Consider the following 14,688-nt stretch of genomic DNA (forward strand, 5'->3'; position numbering starts at 1 on the left):
CAGAAGCTAGGATATGCATATAATTGGTAGTATTGGATATAAAACACTCTAAAGTTTCTAAAACTGTTAAAATTATGTCTGTGAGTATAACAGAATTGATATGGCAGGTGAAAACCTGAGGAGAATCCATCCGGATTTTGTTTTTTGCGCTCACCACTCATTATAATGGCTGTATATGGGAAAATCTAAGTAATGCCTCCCAGATTGCAGTTCCTAGGGCTTCCACTGGATGTCAACAGTCTTTAGAAAGAGTTTCAAGCTTTTTTTTTTTTTAATGATCTAGAATTTGTAGTTTTTCCAGGTGGCTCCCATTTTGACTGTAGTATTGTGGCGTGCTTGGATGAGATTCGCACACTTCGTTATTTATCTTATTTATAATGAAAATACTTTTCTCCATCTTAAATTGTATCATTTATTTACATATTAGGGTACCTGAGGATTGATTAGAAATGTTGTTTGACTTGTTTGGACAAAGTTTATTGGTAACTTTTGGGATTCATTTGTATGCATTTTGAACGAGGGAAACTGGTGGATTACTGAATCAAGCGTGCCAATTAACTGACTTTTTGGGGATATAAAGAAGGACTTTATCGAACAAAACGACCATTTGTGATGTAGCTGGGACTCTTGGGATTGCAAACAGAGGAAGATCTTCAAAGGTAAGTGATTTATTTTATCGCTATTTCTGACTTTCGTGATGCCTCTGCTTGTTTGGAAAATGTTTGTAATGCTTTTGTACGCGGGGCGCTGTCCTCAGATAATCGCATGGTATTCTTTCGCTGTAAAGCCTTTTTGAAATCTGACAAAGCGGCTGGATTAACAAGAAGTTAAGCTTTTAAATGATCTAGGACACTTGTATGTTCATGAATGTTTAATATTACTAATTTTGTATTTTGAATTTTGCGCTCTGTAATTTCACAGGATGTTGGCTAGTGTCCCACCTAGCCCAAAGAGGTTTCTTTAACCAATTTTGGTCTTTAATGCAGGGCCGACAGACAAGTTCCTTACTTTTCCCCCTTCCACTTGATAAAGGTTCAAATTGATGAAGTAATTTATAATCTCTTCCCTCCGAATTCATATTCATTATATAAATAGGCCCTTTTAATTTTGTCTAGCTTGCCATTCCAAATGAAATTGAATATTTGTTGCTCATATAATTTAAATAGGTCGCTAGTTGTAGGCAAACCCATAAACAAATAGGTAAACTGTGATATGACTAAAGAGTTATTCAGGGTGATTTTTCCACAAATAGACAAGTATTTTCCTTTCCATTGTAGCAAGATCTTAACTATTTTTGATAACTTTATATTAAAATGTAGTAAGAAATTGGAGTAAGATAATTTATTGTATTTGTATACTGAGTATGTATACTGAGTATGTCCACTTCCCCGTCAGTCCATTCTATTGGTAAACTACATGGTAATGTAAAAGTTATATTTTTTGTGATCCAATACATAATATAGTAAGTAAAAAAAAAATCAAGCTTGCAGCACGCATCTGATTATACATTATGAAAAGGATTTTTTTCTGGTCTGTGAGAATATATAAGTGGCTTTTATATAATTATAATGCAGGGTTCATAATAACAATAATAATAATTGTTGGATAACAGATCGGCTCTCGGAACTCATTAAGAGGCGGCTTCTGTCTTCAATATGCTGTAAAGCTTTATTGTCCAAATGTTTAAAGTGCATGTGGGCGACGGAGGGAATGCATTTAACTGATTTTAATATTAGGGCTTTCAGGAGGAATGGAAAATTGCGTATCAATTCATAAACCATGTGCCATGGAATCTGTACACGAAATCTCTTCCCAACTTTTTTGCAATCTATATGGCACAGCTGTCAATTTTACAAACAGATAGTCAATTTGTGCCACAGTTTAGACTACCGATAGATCAGCGTTCTAACTCCCCGTTGTGATAGTGTGGTGCAATGACAGAATGCCATCATCTACCACTAACGGTCTAGTTTAACCTACATTTGTTCATTTGTGTTAACTAGACCGACTGGCTAGCCTCACGGCTCTGCGGTCGTGGGAGAATACCTTCCCGAAGTCGAACTGTCCCCACGTGGTTTCCTTCAGATAGCATACCGTAGCTGCTAGCAAGCTTGCACATTTGTATTTGTATTTATTAAAGATCCTGTTCATGGGGTCCAGCAACATAGGCAGTTTATTACACTTTAAAATATTACATGACATTACATTTCATAAAACTTTTCACAACACATTGTGTGTTCCCTCAGACCACTACTCTACACTACCACATATCTACCATACAAAATCCATGTGTATGTGTGTATAGAGTGTGTGTCTTATCATGTGTATTTGTGTCTGTGCCTGTGTCTCTTCACAGTTCCCACTTTTTCTTAAGATGTATTTGTATATGTTTTTTAAATCTGATTCTATTGCTTGCATCAGTTACCTCATGTGGAAGAGAGTTCAGTGTAGCCATGGCTCTACATATGTAGTACTGTGCACCTCCCATAGTCTGTTCTTGACTTGGGGATTGTGAAGAGACCTTTGGTGGTGCTAGTCATTTAAACAGACACCTCGGTGCATTCAGCACATTACAATGTCACCCTAGCTAGCATTAGCTGCGAGGCTTCTAACAAGCTAGCTTATGGTGACTGGCTCGCTGGAAAGTAAGCTATTCCTACCTGCACATACGGTTACATTAGTATGGCTAGATAACTCGGGAACTAGTTCCCTACATGCCCAGATGATAGTATTGCTAGCTCCCTTTATTTAGTTTAACCTACGTTCACTTGTTTGTGTTGACTAAACTGACCATTTGAGCCTCACAGCATTAGGGTCATGGGAGATTTTTCAGCCCAAATTCTAACAACGCACTGGAAGATAGCTAACGTCACCTCAAGCCTCACAGCTATAGCGTTTATTCACAGTGCTCACTTCAGCTAGCCTTTAGCCATGAGAAATCTAATGACCTAGCTCAGGCAGCAATGCTGAAAAGCCAGCTACTACTGGCCAGCTTTCATCTCTCATTTAGTAACCTAACGTTCACATGCTTTTCATTGGCTAAACTGACCAGCTAAGCTTCATGGTTGTCTTTGGCTAATGTGGTGCTAGCTAGTTAGGCTATTAGCCAGCTAGTTGAACACTGGCTAGCTAACACCAAAATACTCATTGCTAAGCATTGACTAGCACATGCATACCTGTTCAAGCAATGCTTTTCCCCTGGAGTTATGGCCCCTTCAATCGGAAACTAACATGCTCATGCAGCTCTCTAATGAGTCTCGTGAGTGTTGTGAGGTTTTACAGAGTACCCACTTGTGCTAAGCCTAGGCCACGCAACTGGTCCTCATGACTAACACCAGCTAGCTAACAAGACTGTCTATTTTGTGCTTACTTATCCAAGTGCCCTCCAAGTTACAGCTCACTCCTCTGCACCTTTTCTATGTTTAAAGTGAGGCTGAATGAGTTAAATGTCAGTCGCAAACAAGTACTGTCCCCACTCCGTGCCTGACAGCACTGTGCCTCCAGAAAGACATCACTCTCTGTCCCCTCGTAACAGGAGCACAGGGCTGATATTTCGATAAAAGTGTCTCTCTTTGATGCCAGCTCTTTCTCATAGCGGAGAATTCATGTGCGTGCGTGGTTACACACTTATGGCTGTCTATTTTTACGAGAGGAGACAAGCTTCAGTTCGCTATAAAATCACCCATTTTCTACTGGGTTCTATTTTTAATAGCCAACGGCGACTAGTCAAAACTCGCCACCATGTGGTAGAAGTGTGACATGCGCAGAAAGAAAGTGAAGCCTTCAACTTCTACCCACCCTGCAGACCTGGGACCTGTGGCAGCCCATTGGTTCCTGCATCTCACCAAATCACAGCTGGGAAGGGGCAACAAGCTGGCCTTGGGGATCCCCTGCAGCGCAGCAATCTGCCAAAACTCAGGTTGGGCCCCTGAACCAGGCCAAACTTGTAGAGATGCAGTCTTACGCTGCAGCCGAACCTAGGGCGCAGGCCTTGCGACTGAGGAGAATAGTATGCAGGGCTTACTATTCACAGCAGTGGGAAGGCAGGGCTGTGTTAAGACAAAACCATATTCTCTGTGCAGCAGCTCACTGTCATGACCATGCTCACATGAGAAAATATACAGTTGAAGTCGGAAGGTTGGAGTCAATAAAACGTATTTTTCAACCACTCCACAAATATTTTGTTAACAAACTATAGTTTTGGCAAGTCGGTTAGGACATCTACTTTGTGCATGACACAAGTAACTTTTCCAACAATTGTTTACAGGCAGATTATTTCACTTATAATTCACTGTAACATAATTCCAGTGGGCCAGACTTTTACATACATTAAGTTGACTGTGCCTTTAAACAGCTTGGAAAATTCCAGAAAATGATGTCATGCTTTAGAAGCTTCTGATAGGCTAATTGACATCATTTGAGTCAATTGGAAGTGTACCTGTGGATGTATTTCAAGGCCTACCTTCAAACTCAGTGCCTCTTTGCTTGACATCATGGGAAAATCAAAAGAAATCAGCCAAGACCTCAGAAAAATAATTGTAGACCTCCACAAGTCTGGTTCATCCTTGTGAGCAATTTCCAAACGCCAATTCCCCCACCTCTTTAAGGAATACCTGGGATAGGATAAAGTAATCCTTCTAACCCCCCCCCAAAAAAAATAGATATAGATGTACTATTGTAAAGTGGTTGTTCCACTGGATATCATAAGGTGAATGCAACAATTTGTAAGTCGCTCTGCTAAATGACGTAAATGTAAAATGCCTGAAGGTACCACGTTCATCTGTACAAACAATAGTACGCAAGTATAAACACCATGGGACCACTCAGCCATCATACCGCTCAGGAAGAAGATGGATTCTGTCTCCTAAAGATGAACGTACTTTGGTGCGAAACGTGCAAATCAATCGCAGAACAACAGCAAAGGACCTTGTGAAGATGCTGGATACAAAAGTATCCATATCCACAGTAAAGCGAGTCCTATGTCGACATAACCTGAAAGGCCGCTCAGCTAGATTTTCAGCCACCACTCTGAGAAACAGAGGATAGTAAAGTTCTTCAAATCACGGTGATAAGATAGTCTCGAACGGAACTTGTCCAGTTTATTCACTAGTGATTGCACGCTCACCAAAAGAACGGAGGGGAGAGGTGGTTTTTCCACTCGTCAACTCTTCTTCGAGTGTCGGGGATTTGGGCCTGGACCTATAATCCTAAATCAAATCGAGGTTAGTGATTGCTGTTCTGATGTCCAGAAGCTATTTTTGGTCATAGGAAATTATAGCTGAAACATTATGTACAAAAAAAGTTCAGATCAGGGGGAAAAAATTGACAAAATAGCACAGTTGGTCAGGAGACCGTAAAACGGCTGCTATAAAAAGCTGGCAAAAGGTGTTTTATTGCACTGAGATTCTGATGACTATAGATGAATGATGATGACTTAAGCATAATTATTTTAACACTGTGTAAATGGCGTTTATTGTATTGTATTCATTTTCTTTTGTCATGTTTGTGGTTTTGTCTCTACTGCTGTCTGACACTGAATATCGGATCGGAGATCTATCTATTAAATATTTTTTATCATAGTTCAATCTGATACAATTTTTGACAAATACTACACTGTCAGAGGCAACCGGCTTTGTTTAATTGTTGTGAATTTTATCGATGCACACCTGTTCTCGCTGCACACCTGTTCCCATAACAGGTTTTATTTCCTTTTATTTTTATTTTGGGATGAGTTGGACGGCAGAATGAAGGCAAAGCAGCCAACAAGTGCTCAGCATATGTGGGAAATCCTTCAAGACTGTTGGAAAAGCATTCCAGGTGACTACCTCATGAGTCTGGTTGAGAGAATGCCAAGAGTGTGTACAACTATCAGTAAGGCAAAGGGTGGCTATTTGAAGAATCTCAAATATAAAATAGATTTTGATTTGTTTAACACTTTTTTGATTACTACATGATTCCATGTGTGTTATTTCATAGTTTTGATGTCTTCACTATTATTCTACAATGTAGAAAATAGTAAAAATAAAGAAAAACCCTTGAATGAGTAGGTGTTCTAAAACTTTTGACCGGTATTGTAGATATGTATGTATATGTTTAACATATCAAACATGATTAACATTAGTTATATAGAGTTATGAATATGTGGGGTGCACTACATAAACCTACCATTGATCCACTTGGCATCAGGGTCATGCACCTGGAACTCTCGCTGAAAGAGGTCATCTAGGGTCAACTGGGTGCCTAGAGACTTGGAGCCGTCATCTGCGAAGAAATTGCACAAAATGGGTCTGAAAGTTGACATGCAAATGACTTGTACTCAAATGCTTAGTAAATGGCCCTAAAGATTTTCAAGTGACTCACACAGCAACAATTACTACTAAGGACATTGATACAATCCAAGGTTGGAATTTATATTGTGAATAAAAGTGGTAAGCAAAAGCAGGTATGATAATCCGAACCTCAAGGCAAGTCCTTCATCTGAATCATAATTTATATGAAATCAACCATTTAAATGGTCTAATGAATTAAGAGGACGGACAGGGGAGAGACAGCTTGACCTTAATCAAGTCCAGCAGTAATAATCAGAAGTTGTGACAATATTTATATTTAATTACCTATGCAAATATTCACATCAAGCATTCAAATCCTGTCATGTGCAAGGGCAATGGAGTGTTACACTTTTAACTTAGATATTTTTCATGTCAATGGGGATTAAATGAAAGGTGTTAGTTTTAAATTGGAAGACTAAATTCTAAGCAGGTAGCTCTTGGTCTGTTTTGTAAAACTGCATTAATTGAGAATGGTGAGAAGATAGAACCAAGGTCTTTTAAAATTCAGTTAATAGTAAATGCTTAAAAAAATACTGCAAGTTTTGATGATTTTCTCAAAAAACAATGTTTTACTCCAGGCGCTTACTTTTGGACAGAAGAACAATGGCCAGTCCAATGAGCGACAGCACGACCACAATGACCAGCAGAGAGATGGCAATACCTTTCCAGTTCCTGTCTGGCCCTAAATCCGGTACACCCTAGAGAGAGGGAGGGAGAGAGAGAGAGAGAGATAGAGGTTAATGTTCAAAAAGTTATGAGGGAGATATACAATAGATTTGTAGCAAAGGTAGAAGGGGAAACAAACAAGATACACATCTCCCAACCCATCAATCTGGCCATGATGCCAAATAGTACAGACCCCTAGGCAGGGTAACAGAGCACAGGTGGGCAACGAGCAGTGTCATTTTCCAGACATAAGTTTAGAAAATATTACAAGTCCCACCCACTGGGTAACCAGGCCCAACCAATTAGATTGAGCCAAAAAATATTATTTTTTATTTTTTGAATGCTCTTTACTTGTCAGTTTTCCAAACAGAACATTATTTGTCTTTTTACCTAAATATGCAAACACCATCAGATAGAATTCATAGCAAGCAGTGCACTGGGTTAGTCAGATTTGGTGAAATATAACAGAACAGATTCACTGGAATGACATTCACTATCAGGGGAATTAACTAACTGAAAGCCACACACCTTTTAAGCCATGAATATGACTGCATAAAACCTAGCGGTCAAAAAGGGAAATGGTTTCAATCATTTTTCCCTTAGGGGATTTTAGAAACACTTCAAATAAGGGCTTGTTTTGTGTAGGCTTACCGTGGCGTGACGTTTTGATAACCATGTGAATCTCTCTTGGTCAAGGTGATTTATCAATATATTTTGCTCTATTTACTCTCAGAATCTAAAAATGATAATTAGCATCAAAGAAGACATCATGCAAAACTACAAATCCCTGCAAGCTCATGCACATCATCTCGAGCTGATACCTTTGCTAACAGGTATTGTGTCAATTTAAACCTGCATAAGACAGTTCACAGAATTGTCCATTTAAAGAAATGTAGCCAATTTATACATTACTACATTTAGCTAACATTAAATAGTTAATCCAGAGATTCTTAGCTTTGGCACGATTTGGCAGTCTTGTCCAGATCATCATGGCATTTGTAGTTCTTCATGATAGCTTCATTAGCAGCTAATTTAGCATTTCATTTTTGGGGGGTAAATACAGGCGAATATATTGATAAAAGTCACCTTGTCCCAGAGAGATTTACACAGTTATCAAAAGGTCACATCAGGGTAAGCCTACATGAAACACAGCCCTTATTTTAAGTGTTTCTAAAATCCCATAAGGGAAAAATAAATGTTGGAACCATTTTCCTGTTTGACCGCTAGGCTTTATGGGTATTACGACTCATACTGTGGTACTCTATAGAGGCATATGCCACTGTGCTTCTATGGCTATATGCACCAGGCCACTGCCTATTTCATTTGTTCGTTTAGAAAACAAGACAAGCTCATAATCCAGTGTCTTTATCACAGTCAGAGTCAACACTCCTATATTTTAGCTTTAATTAGAATAAAAAATGCTAACTTTTGTCTCAGCCCATAGCAAAATGTGTAAAATTGCAGGAAGTTAGCTGCTTTTTTGGGGGGATCCACCCAAATTTCTGCAAGCCTGCCCACCAATGAATTTTTGGCTACGCCACAATATTATGATACTCCAATACTTATTCATTTCAAAAAGGTACGTGAGAAATAATGAACAGAATTTCAGAGTCTGGTGAGCATTGTGACCTAAAAGGTATTCCGTTGTTAGCCACCTGGTTTATCTTCTGCCAATGCCTTCTTCAAGGGCTTTGGATGTTTGTTTGGAGTTAGCGCGCTCGCTATCTAGCTTAGCATCGTACTGTAGATTCAGCAGGTAGCCTAGCGGTTAGAGTGCTGGGCCAGTAAACAAAATGTTGCTCGTTCGAATGTCCGTGCTGACAAGGTGGAAAAAATCTTTTGATCTGCATTTGAGCAAGGCACTTAACCCTAATTGCTGCAGGGTCACCATCATTAATGGCTGATCCCTGGCCATGACCCCAATCCCAGAGGGTGTCTCAGGGGGAGTTGGGATATGCAAAAACATACTTTTCCATTTCACACCTCACACTTGTACAGGTTGCCAACTTGTACAGTGGCTTGCGAAAGTATTCACCCCCTTGGAATTTTTCCTATTTTGTTGCCTTACAACCTGGAATTAAAATATATTTTTGGGGGGTTTGTATCATTTGATTTACACAACATGCCTACCACTTTGAAGATGCAAAATATGTTTTATTGTGAAACAAACAATAAATAAGACAAAAGGAACTCTTGGGGGTATGTCTCTATAAGCTTGGCACATCTAGCCACTGGGATTTTTGCACATTCTTCAAGGCAAAACTGCTCCAGCTCCTTCAATTTGGATGGGTTCCGCTGGTGTGCATCAATATTTAAGTCATACCACAGATTCTCAATTGGATTGAGGTCTAGGCTTTGACTAGGCCATTCCAAGACATCTAAATGTTTCCCCTTAAACCACTCGAGTGTTGATTAGGGTCATTGTTCTGCTGGAAGGTGAACCTCCGTCCCAGTCTCAAATCTCTAGAAGACTGAAACCGGTTTCCTTCAAGAAACCGTATTTAGCACCATCCAACATTCCTTCAATTCTGACCAGTTTCCAGTCCCTGCCGATGAAAAGCATCCCCACAACATGATGCTGCCACCACCATGCTTCATTGTGGGGATGGTGTGCTCGGGGTGATGAGAGGTGTTGGGTTTGCGCCAGACCTAGCATTTTGATGGCCATAAAGCTCAATTTTAGTCTCATTTGACCATGGTAACTTCTTCCATATGTTTGGGGAGTCTCCAAATGCCTTTTGGTGAACACCAAACGTGTGTTCTTATTGTTTTCTTTAAACAATGGCTTTTTTTCTGGCCACTTTTCCGTAAAGCCCAGCTCTGTGGAGTGTACGGCTTAAAGTGATCCTATGGACAGATACTCAAATCTCCACTGTAGAGCTTTGCAGCTCCTTCAGGGTTATCTTTGGTCTCTTTGTTGCCTCTCTGATTAATGCCCTCCTTGCCTGGTCCATGAGTTTTGGTGGGCGGCCCTCTCTTGGCAGGTTTGTTGTGGTGCCATATTCTTTCAATTTTTTTAATAATGGATTTAACAGGGCTCCGTGGGATGTTCAAAGTTTCGGATATTTTTTAAAAACCCAACCCTGATCTGTACTTCTCCACAACTTTGTCCCTGACCTGTTTGGAGAGCTCTTTGGTCTTCATGGTGCCGCTTGCTTGGTGGTGCCCCTTGCTTGGTGGTGCCCCTTGCTTAGTGGTGTTGCAGACTCTGGGGCCTTTCAGAACAGGTGTATATAGACTGAGATCATGTGACAGATCATGTGACACTTAGATTGCACACAATTGGACTTTATTGATCTAATTATGTAACTTCTGAATGTAATTGGTTCCACCAGATCTTATTTAGGGGCTTCATATCAAAGGGGGTGAATACACATGCACACACACCTCTCCATTTACATTTGTTTTGAATTTTATATTAAAACAAGTCATTTTTTTATTTTCATTTCACCATTTTGGACTATTTTGTGTATGTCCATTACATAAAATCCAAATTAAAATCAATTTAAATTACAGGTTGTAATGCAACAAAATAGGAAAAACACCAAGGGGGTGAATACTTTTGCAAGGCATTGAACATGCAGTGAATCTGGACAAATATACACTAAGCAACCCCTATTTGCAGTGGTGTAAAATACTTTAAAGTACTACTTAAGTCGTTTTTTGGGGTATCTGTACTTTACTTTACTATTTATATTTTGGACAACTTATACTTTTACTTCACTACATTTCTAAAGAAAATCATGTACGTTTTACTCCAAACATTTTCCCTGAATCCCAGAATTACTTTTAGAATTCTTAACAGGACAGGAAAATGGTCCAATTCATCCACTTATCAAGAGTTGCTCTGTGCCCCTGGCTATCCATAAATAAAAAATAAAAAAATAAATGGTGCCGTCGGGTTTGGAAGGAATTTAAAATTATTTATGTTTTTACTTCTGATACATAAGTATATTTTACCAATTACATTTACGTTTGATACTTAAAAAGTATATTTTAAACCAAATACTTTCAGACTTTTACTCAAGTAGTATTTTACTGCTTGACTTTCACAATTGGGTACTTTTTCCACCACTGTCTATTTAACCTTTGATGATAATGAACCTCCAATTGAGTCCTTTCTCTGCAAGCGCCTGTCACAAATCAGAAAACATGAGGGCAGCTGTTTTAATGGATCAATACCAACCCCTCCTTCTCAACACCATCCTACCCTGCAGTAGCTCAAGGCTGGATGACACCACCATTGACAGCCCACTTTAAAAGTGAAGAACCACCAGCACCTCCATCTACTAGTAGTAAAATTCCAAAGACAAAACAGTTGCTGGCGTCAATATTGTTTTTAAAATTGTATAACTGCCTTAATTTTGCCTCATTTTTGCTGGACCCCAGAATGCACAATAAATACAAATGCAATCGGATCAGTAATGCTTTATTTTAGAGTAAGCCTTCTCAGAGACAGAACAGCCCAGAGGGCAGGAGCATATCTCCTATTTCTGCAGTGTGAGGCATCTTTGATGTTCAAGTACAGCCCCTGGACAGGAAGCTACATAGTTATTTTCAGTTTTTATTAACCTGGGAAATATAACCACTCTCAAATTCATTGATGGAGCTATGGAGTCCATGAGTTCAACAATATAGTCTCCCTATTTTGAGAGAGCAGATATGACACACAGCAGATGTGGGCTGGGTGACTGGGTCCATTACAAATACTCTGACCACTGAAAGACAAAAACCCACTTTAAGGTACAGCACACTAAATGTCAGGTCCTCTGAGGTCCTGGCATCCATTACATGGCGCGATTTGATTTCCAGTGACAGAGCAGGAATAATAAATAATCCCTCTCGCACACTAAGGCCTGAGCAACCAGGAAACCATCTGCTTATAAGTGGTGCTGTTTGCCTTTCAAGTCCTTTAATTGTGAATGTAATTTAAAGATACATATATTTCAGGCAATCCAAGTCTACCTTCTCTGACTTTCCCTCACTTCCCTCCATCTCCCTTCTAGTCGTTCATTGCAGTGGGTTATTAATATGCTGGATCAGTCACAGGGGGAAAAAATAGCTCCTGAGGGAGGAGTTTCCCTCCTGTGTAAAATCAACATAGTTTTGCCGTCATGTTGTTTGTGTTTCTATGGCTCTCCGTAGCCTCATTAACCACACCAAACCCTATCTTGTACCTCTGGGAATGTTATTTGTTTCCTAGTCTGCTTTTTCAGGAGGAAAGGTTGTTATTCAGTCTCCCACATACTTTGTCAGGCAGGATGTGTGGTTGTTTGGCTTGGTGTCTGTTTCCCCATTCTGGTGTTGATGTGTGATATTATAGTTTTAGTATAGGTTTGGCATTTATGTATGTTCTTTACATTGGTGCACCTGCTCTGTCAACAGACACCTGCAGATGATATTGTTCAAGGTCGCTCACAGACCCTGTAGGTTATATTCAAATAATTTGTCATGTGAAAAGTTACATACAAACACAAACTCACCTATTTGGTGATTCAAAGCTTTTGTCATCCCAGACATTACATATCACCATGAAGGTTAAAGAGAGGCTAGGCTATCACAGGCTAGGTAAACATCAGTAATACTCAGGCAGTAGTTCAAGAAAAAAGACAGAGGATTTTTAAAGTGAAATCTTAATCACTTTGAGGGGAGAAATGTAATCTCCTTATCCTATTGTCTACACCCACTAAGCCGTTTGCCCTTGCTCCTTAATGCAAGGGTATGAGGAGAGAGCGTGTGTGTGTGTGTGTGTGTGTGTGTGTGTGTGTGTGTGTGTGTGTGTGTGTGTGTGTGTGTGTGTGTGTGTGTGTGTGTGTGTGTGTGTGTGTGTGCCGCACGCATTTGGGTGTCATCTCTTGGTCTTCTGTACTCGATAAAAAGGAAGAAAGGTCAATTTTTCGACAAAAACATTATGCCAAGCCCTGCTCTTTGTGTTTGTCAGCACAGGGCTGGAGGGCTCCTCACATAGAGGGAAACATCATAAATTCAACACACTAAATATAGTGCTCCCTCTTTATTTTCCTCTCTCCATCAAATGTCGGACCATCTTGACCAGACCAATCTGGCCTATCGGGGTACCCAAGGCCTCTTATCCTTTGACGTCCATGGTGGGAGATACTATTGATTGCATAATAGGAATATTTAACAGAATGTGCTCGCTAGTTTTGGAAATAAAACCTGTTATGGGAACAGGTGTGCAGCGAGAACAGGTGTGCATCGATAACAATTCACAACAATTAAAGAAAACCGGTTGCCTTTTACAGTGAAGTATTTGTCAAAAACTGTATCCGATTGAACTATGATAAAAAATATTTAATAGATAGATCTCCGATCCGATATTCAGTGTCAGACAGCAGCAGAGACAAAACCACAAACATGACAAAATAAAATGAATACAATACAACAAATGCCATGTACACAGTGTTAACATAATTATGCTTAAATCATCATCATTCATCTATAGTCATCAGAATCTCAGTGCAATAAAACACCTTATGACAGCTTTTTCTTTTTTTGTGAAAAGATTCCGCTGGAGGGTATAGCAGCCGTTTTACGGTCTCCTGACCAATTGTGCTATTTTGTCCATTTTTTCCCCCTGATCTGAACTTTTTTTGGTGTCCTTTAGTAGTGGTTTCTTTGTAGCAATTCGACCATGAAGGCCAGAATCACGCGGTCTCCTCTGAACAGTTGATGTTGAGATGTGTCTGTTACTTGAACTTGTGAAGTATTTATTTGGGCTGCAATATGAGGTGCAGTTAACTCTAATGAACTTATCCACTGCAGCAGAGGTAACTCTGGGTCTTCCTTTCCTGTGGCGGTCCTCATGAGAGGCAGTTTCATCATAGCGCTTGGTTTTTGCGACTAAACCTGAAGAAACTTTAAAAGTTCTAGACATTTTCCGGATAGACTGACCTTCATGTCTTAAAGTAATGATGGACTGTTGTTTCTCTTTGCTTATTTGATCTGTTCTTGCCATTATATGGACTTAGTCTTTTACAAAATAGGGCTATCTTCTGTTTACCACCCCTACCTTGTCATAACACAACTGATTGGCTCAAACCTGTTGGGGCTCGGGGGCAGTATTGAGACATTTTGAAAAAAATATGTGCCCATTTTTAACTGCCTCCTACACCAACTCAGAAGCTAGGATATGCATATTATTAACACATTCGGATAGAAAACACTCTGAATTTTCTAAAACAGTTTGAATGGTGTCTGTAAGTATAACAAAACTCATATTGCAGGCAAAAACCTGTGAAAAATAGATCCAAAAAAATGTGAATTTTGTGACTGTACTATTTAGTGTCATTGTTTTATAGATACCATAGTGAGAAAGGATTCATTTCGCAACACCTACAGCTTCCACTAGATGTCAACGATCTTTATAAAGTTGTTTGAAGCGTCTATGATAAACAGAGAGCAAATTAGAATCCAAGGAAGTTGACATGTCATCACTTCATTTTTTTGCGCCTGCGCATAAATCTGAGAAGCGTGAGTTTGTCATCATTGTTTATCTAGACATAGGATAGGTTGTGTGAAAATATTACTGATGTTTAACGTTAAAAATGGACCAAAAGATTAATGCTAAACAAGGTTTGACATGTTTGAACGAACGTAAATAGATTATTTACTAGGTTTTTTAGCTTTTCGGCGTGATTTTACACCCCCCCACCACGTTTTGTGGGAGCATAAT

At 39.4% G+C, this 14,688-nt stretch overlaps 1 protein-coding gene across 1 annotated transcript in view; it reads right to left on the reverse strand.

Moving 5' to 3' along the window:
* LOC123729587 (inactive dipeptidyl peptidase 10-like) overlaps positions 1–7,800 on the reverse strand; it is a 207,426-nt gene extending 199,626 nt beyond the window's left edge. The window contains exons 1-3 of the mRNA XM_045704877.1: positions 7,777–7,800; positions 6,916–7,027; positions 6,166–6,261 (exon numbers count right to left, since the gene is read on the reverse strand). Coding sequence (XP_045560833.1) covers positions 6,166–6,261; positions 6,916–7,027; positions 7,777–7,800 — 232 coding nt within the window. The remainder of the gene's footprint in view (positions 1–6,165; positions 6,262–6,915; positions 7,028–7,776) is intronic.
* Between the last annotated feature and the right edge of the window lie 6,888 nt (positions 7,801–14,688).

This window comes from Salmo salar, chromosome ssa21, assembly GCF_905237065.1.
Source record: "Salmo salar chromosome ssa21, Ssal_v3.1, whole genome shotgun sequence".
In the NCBI taxonomy this organism is placed as follows: Eukaryota; Metazoa; Chordata; class Actinopteri; order Salmoniformes; family Salmonidae; genus Salmo; species Salmo salar.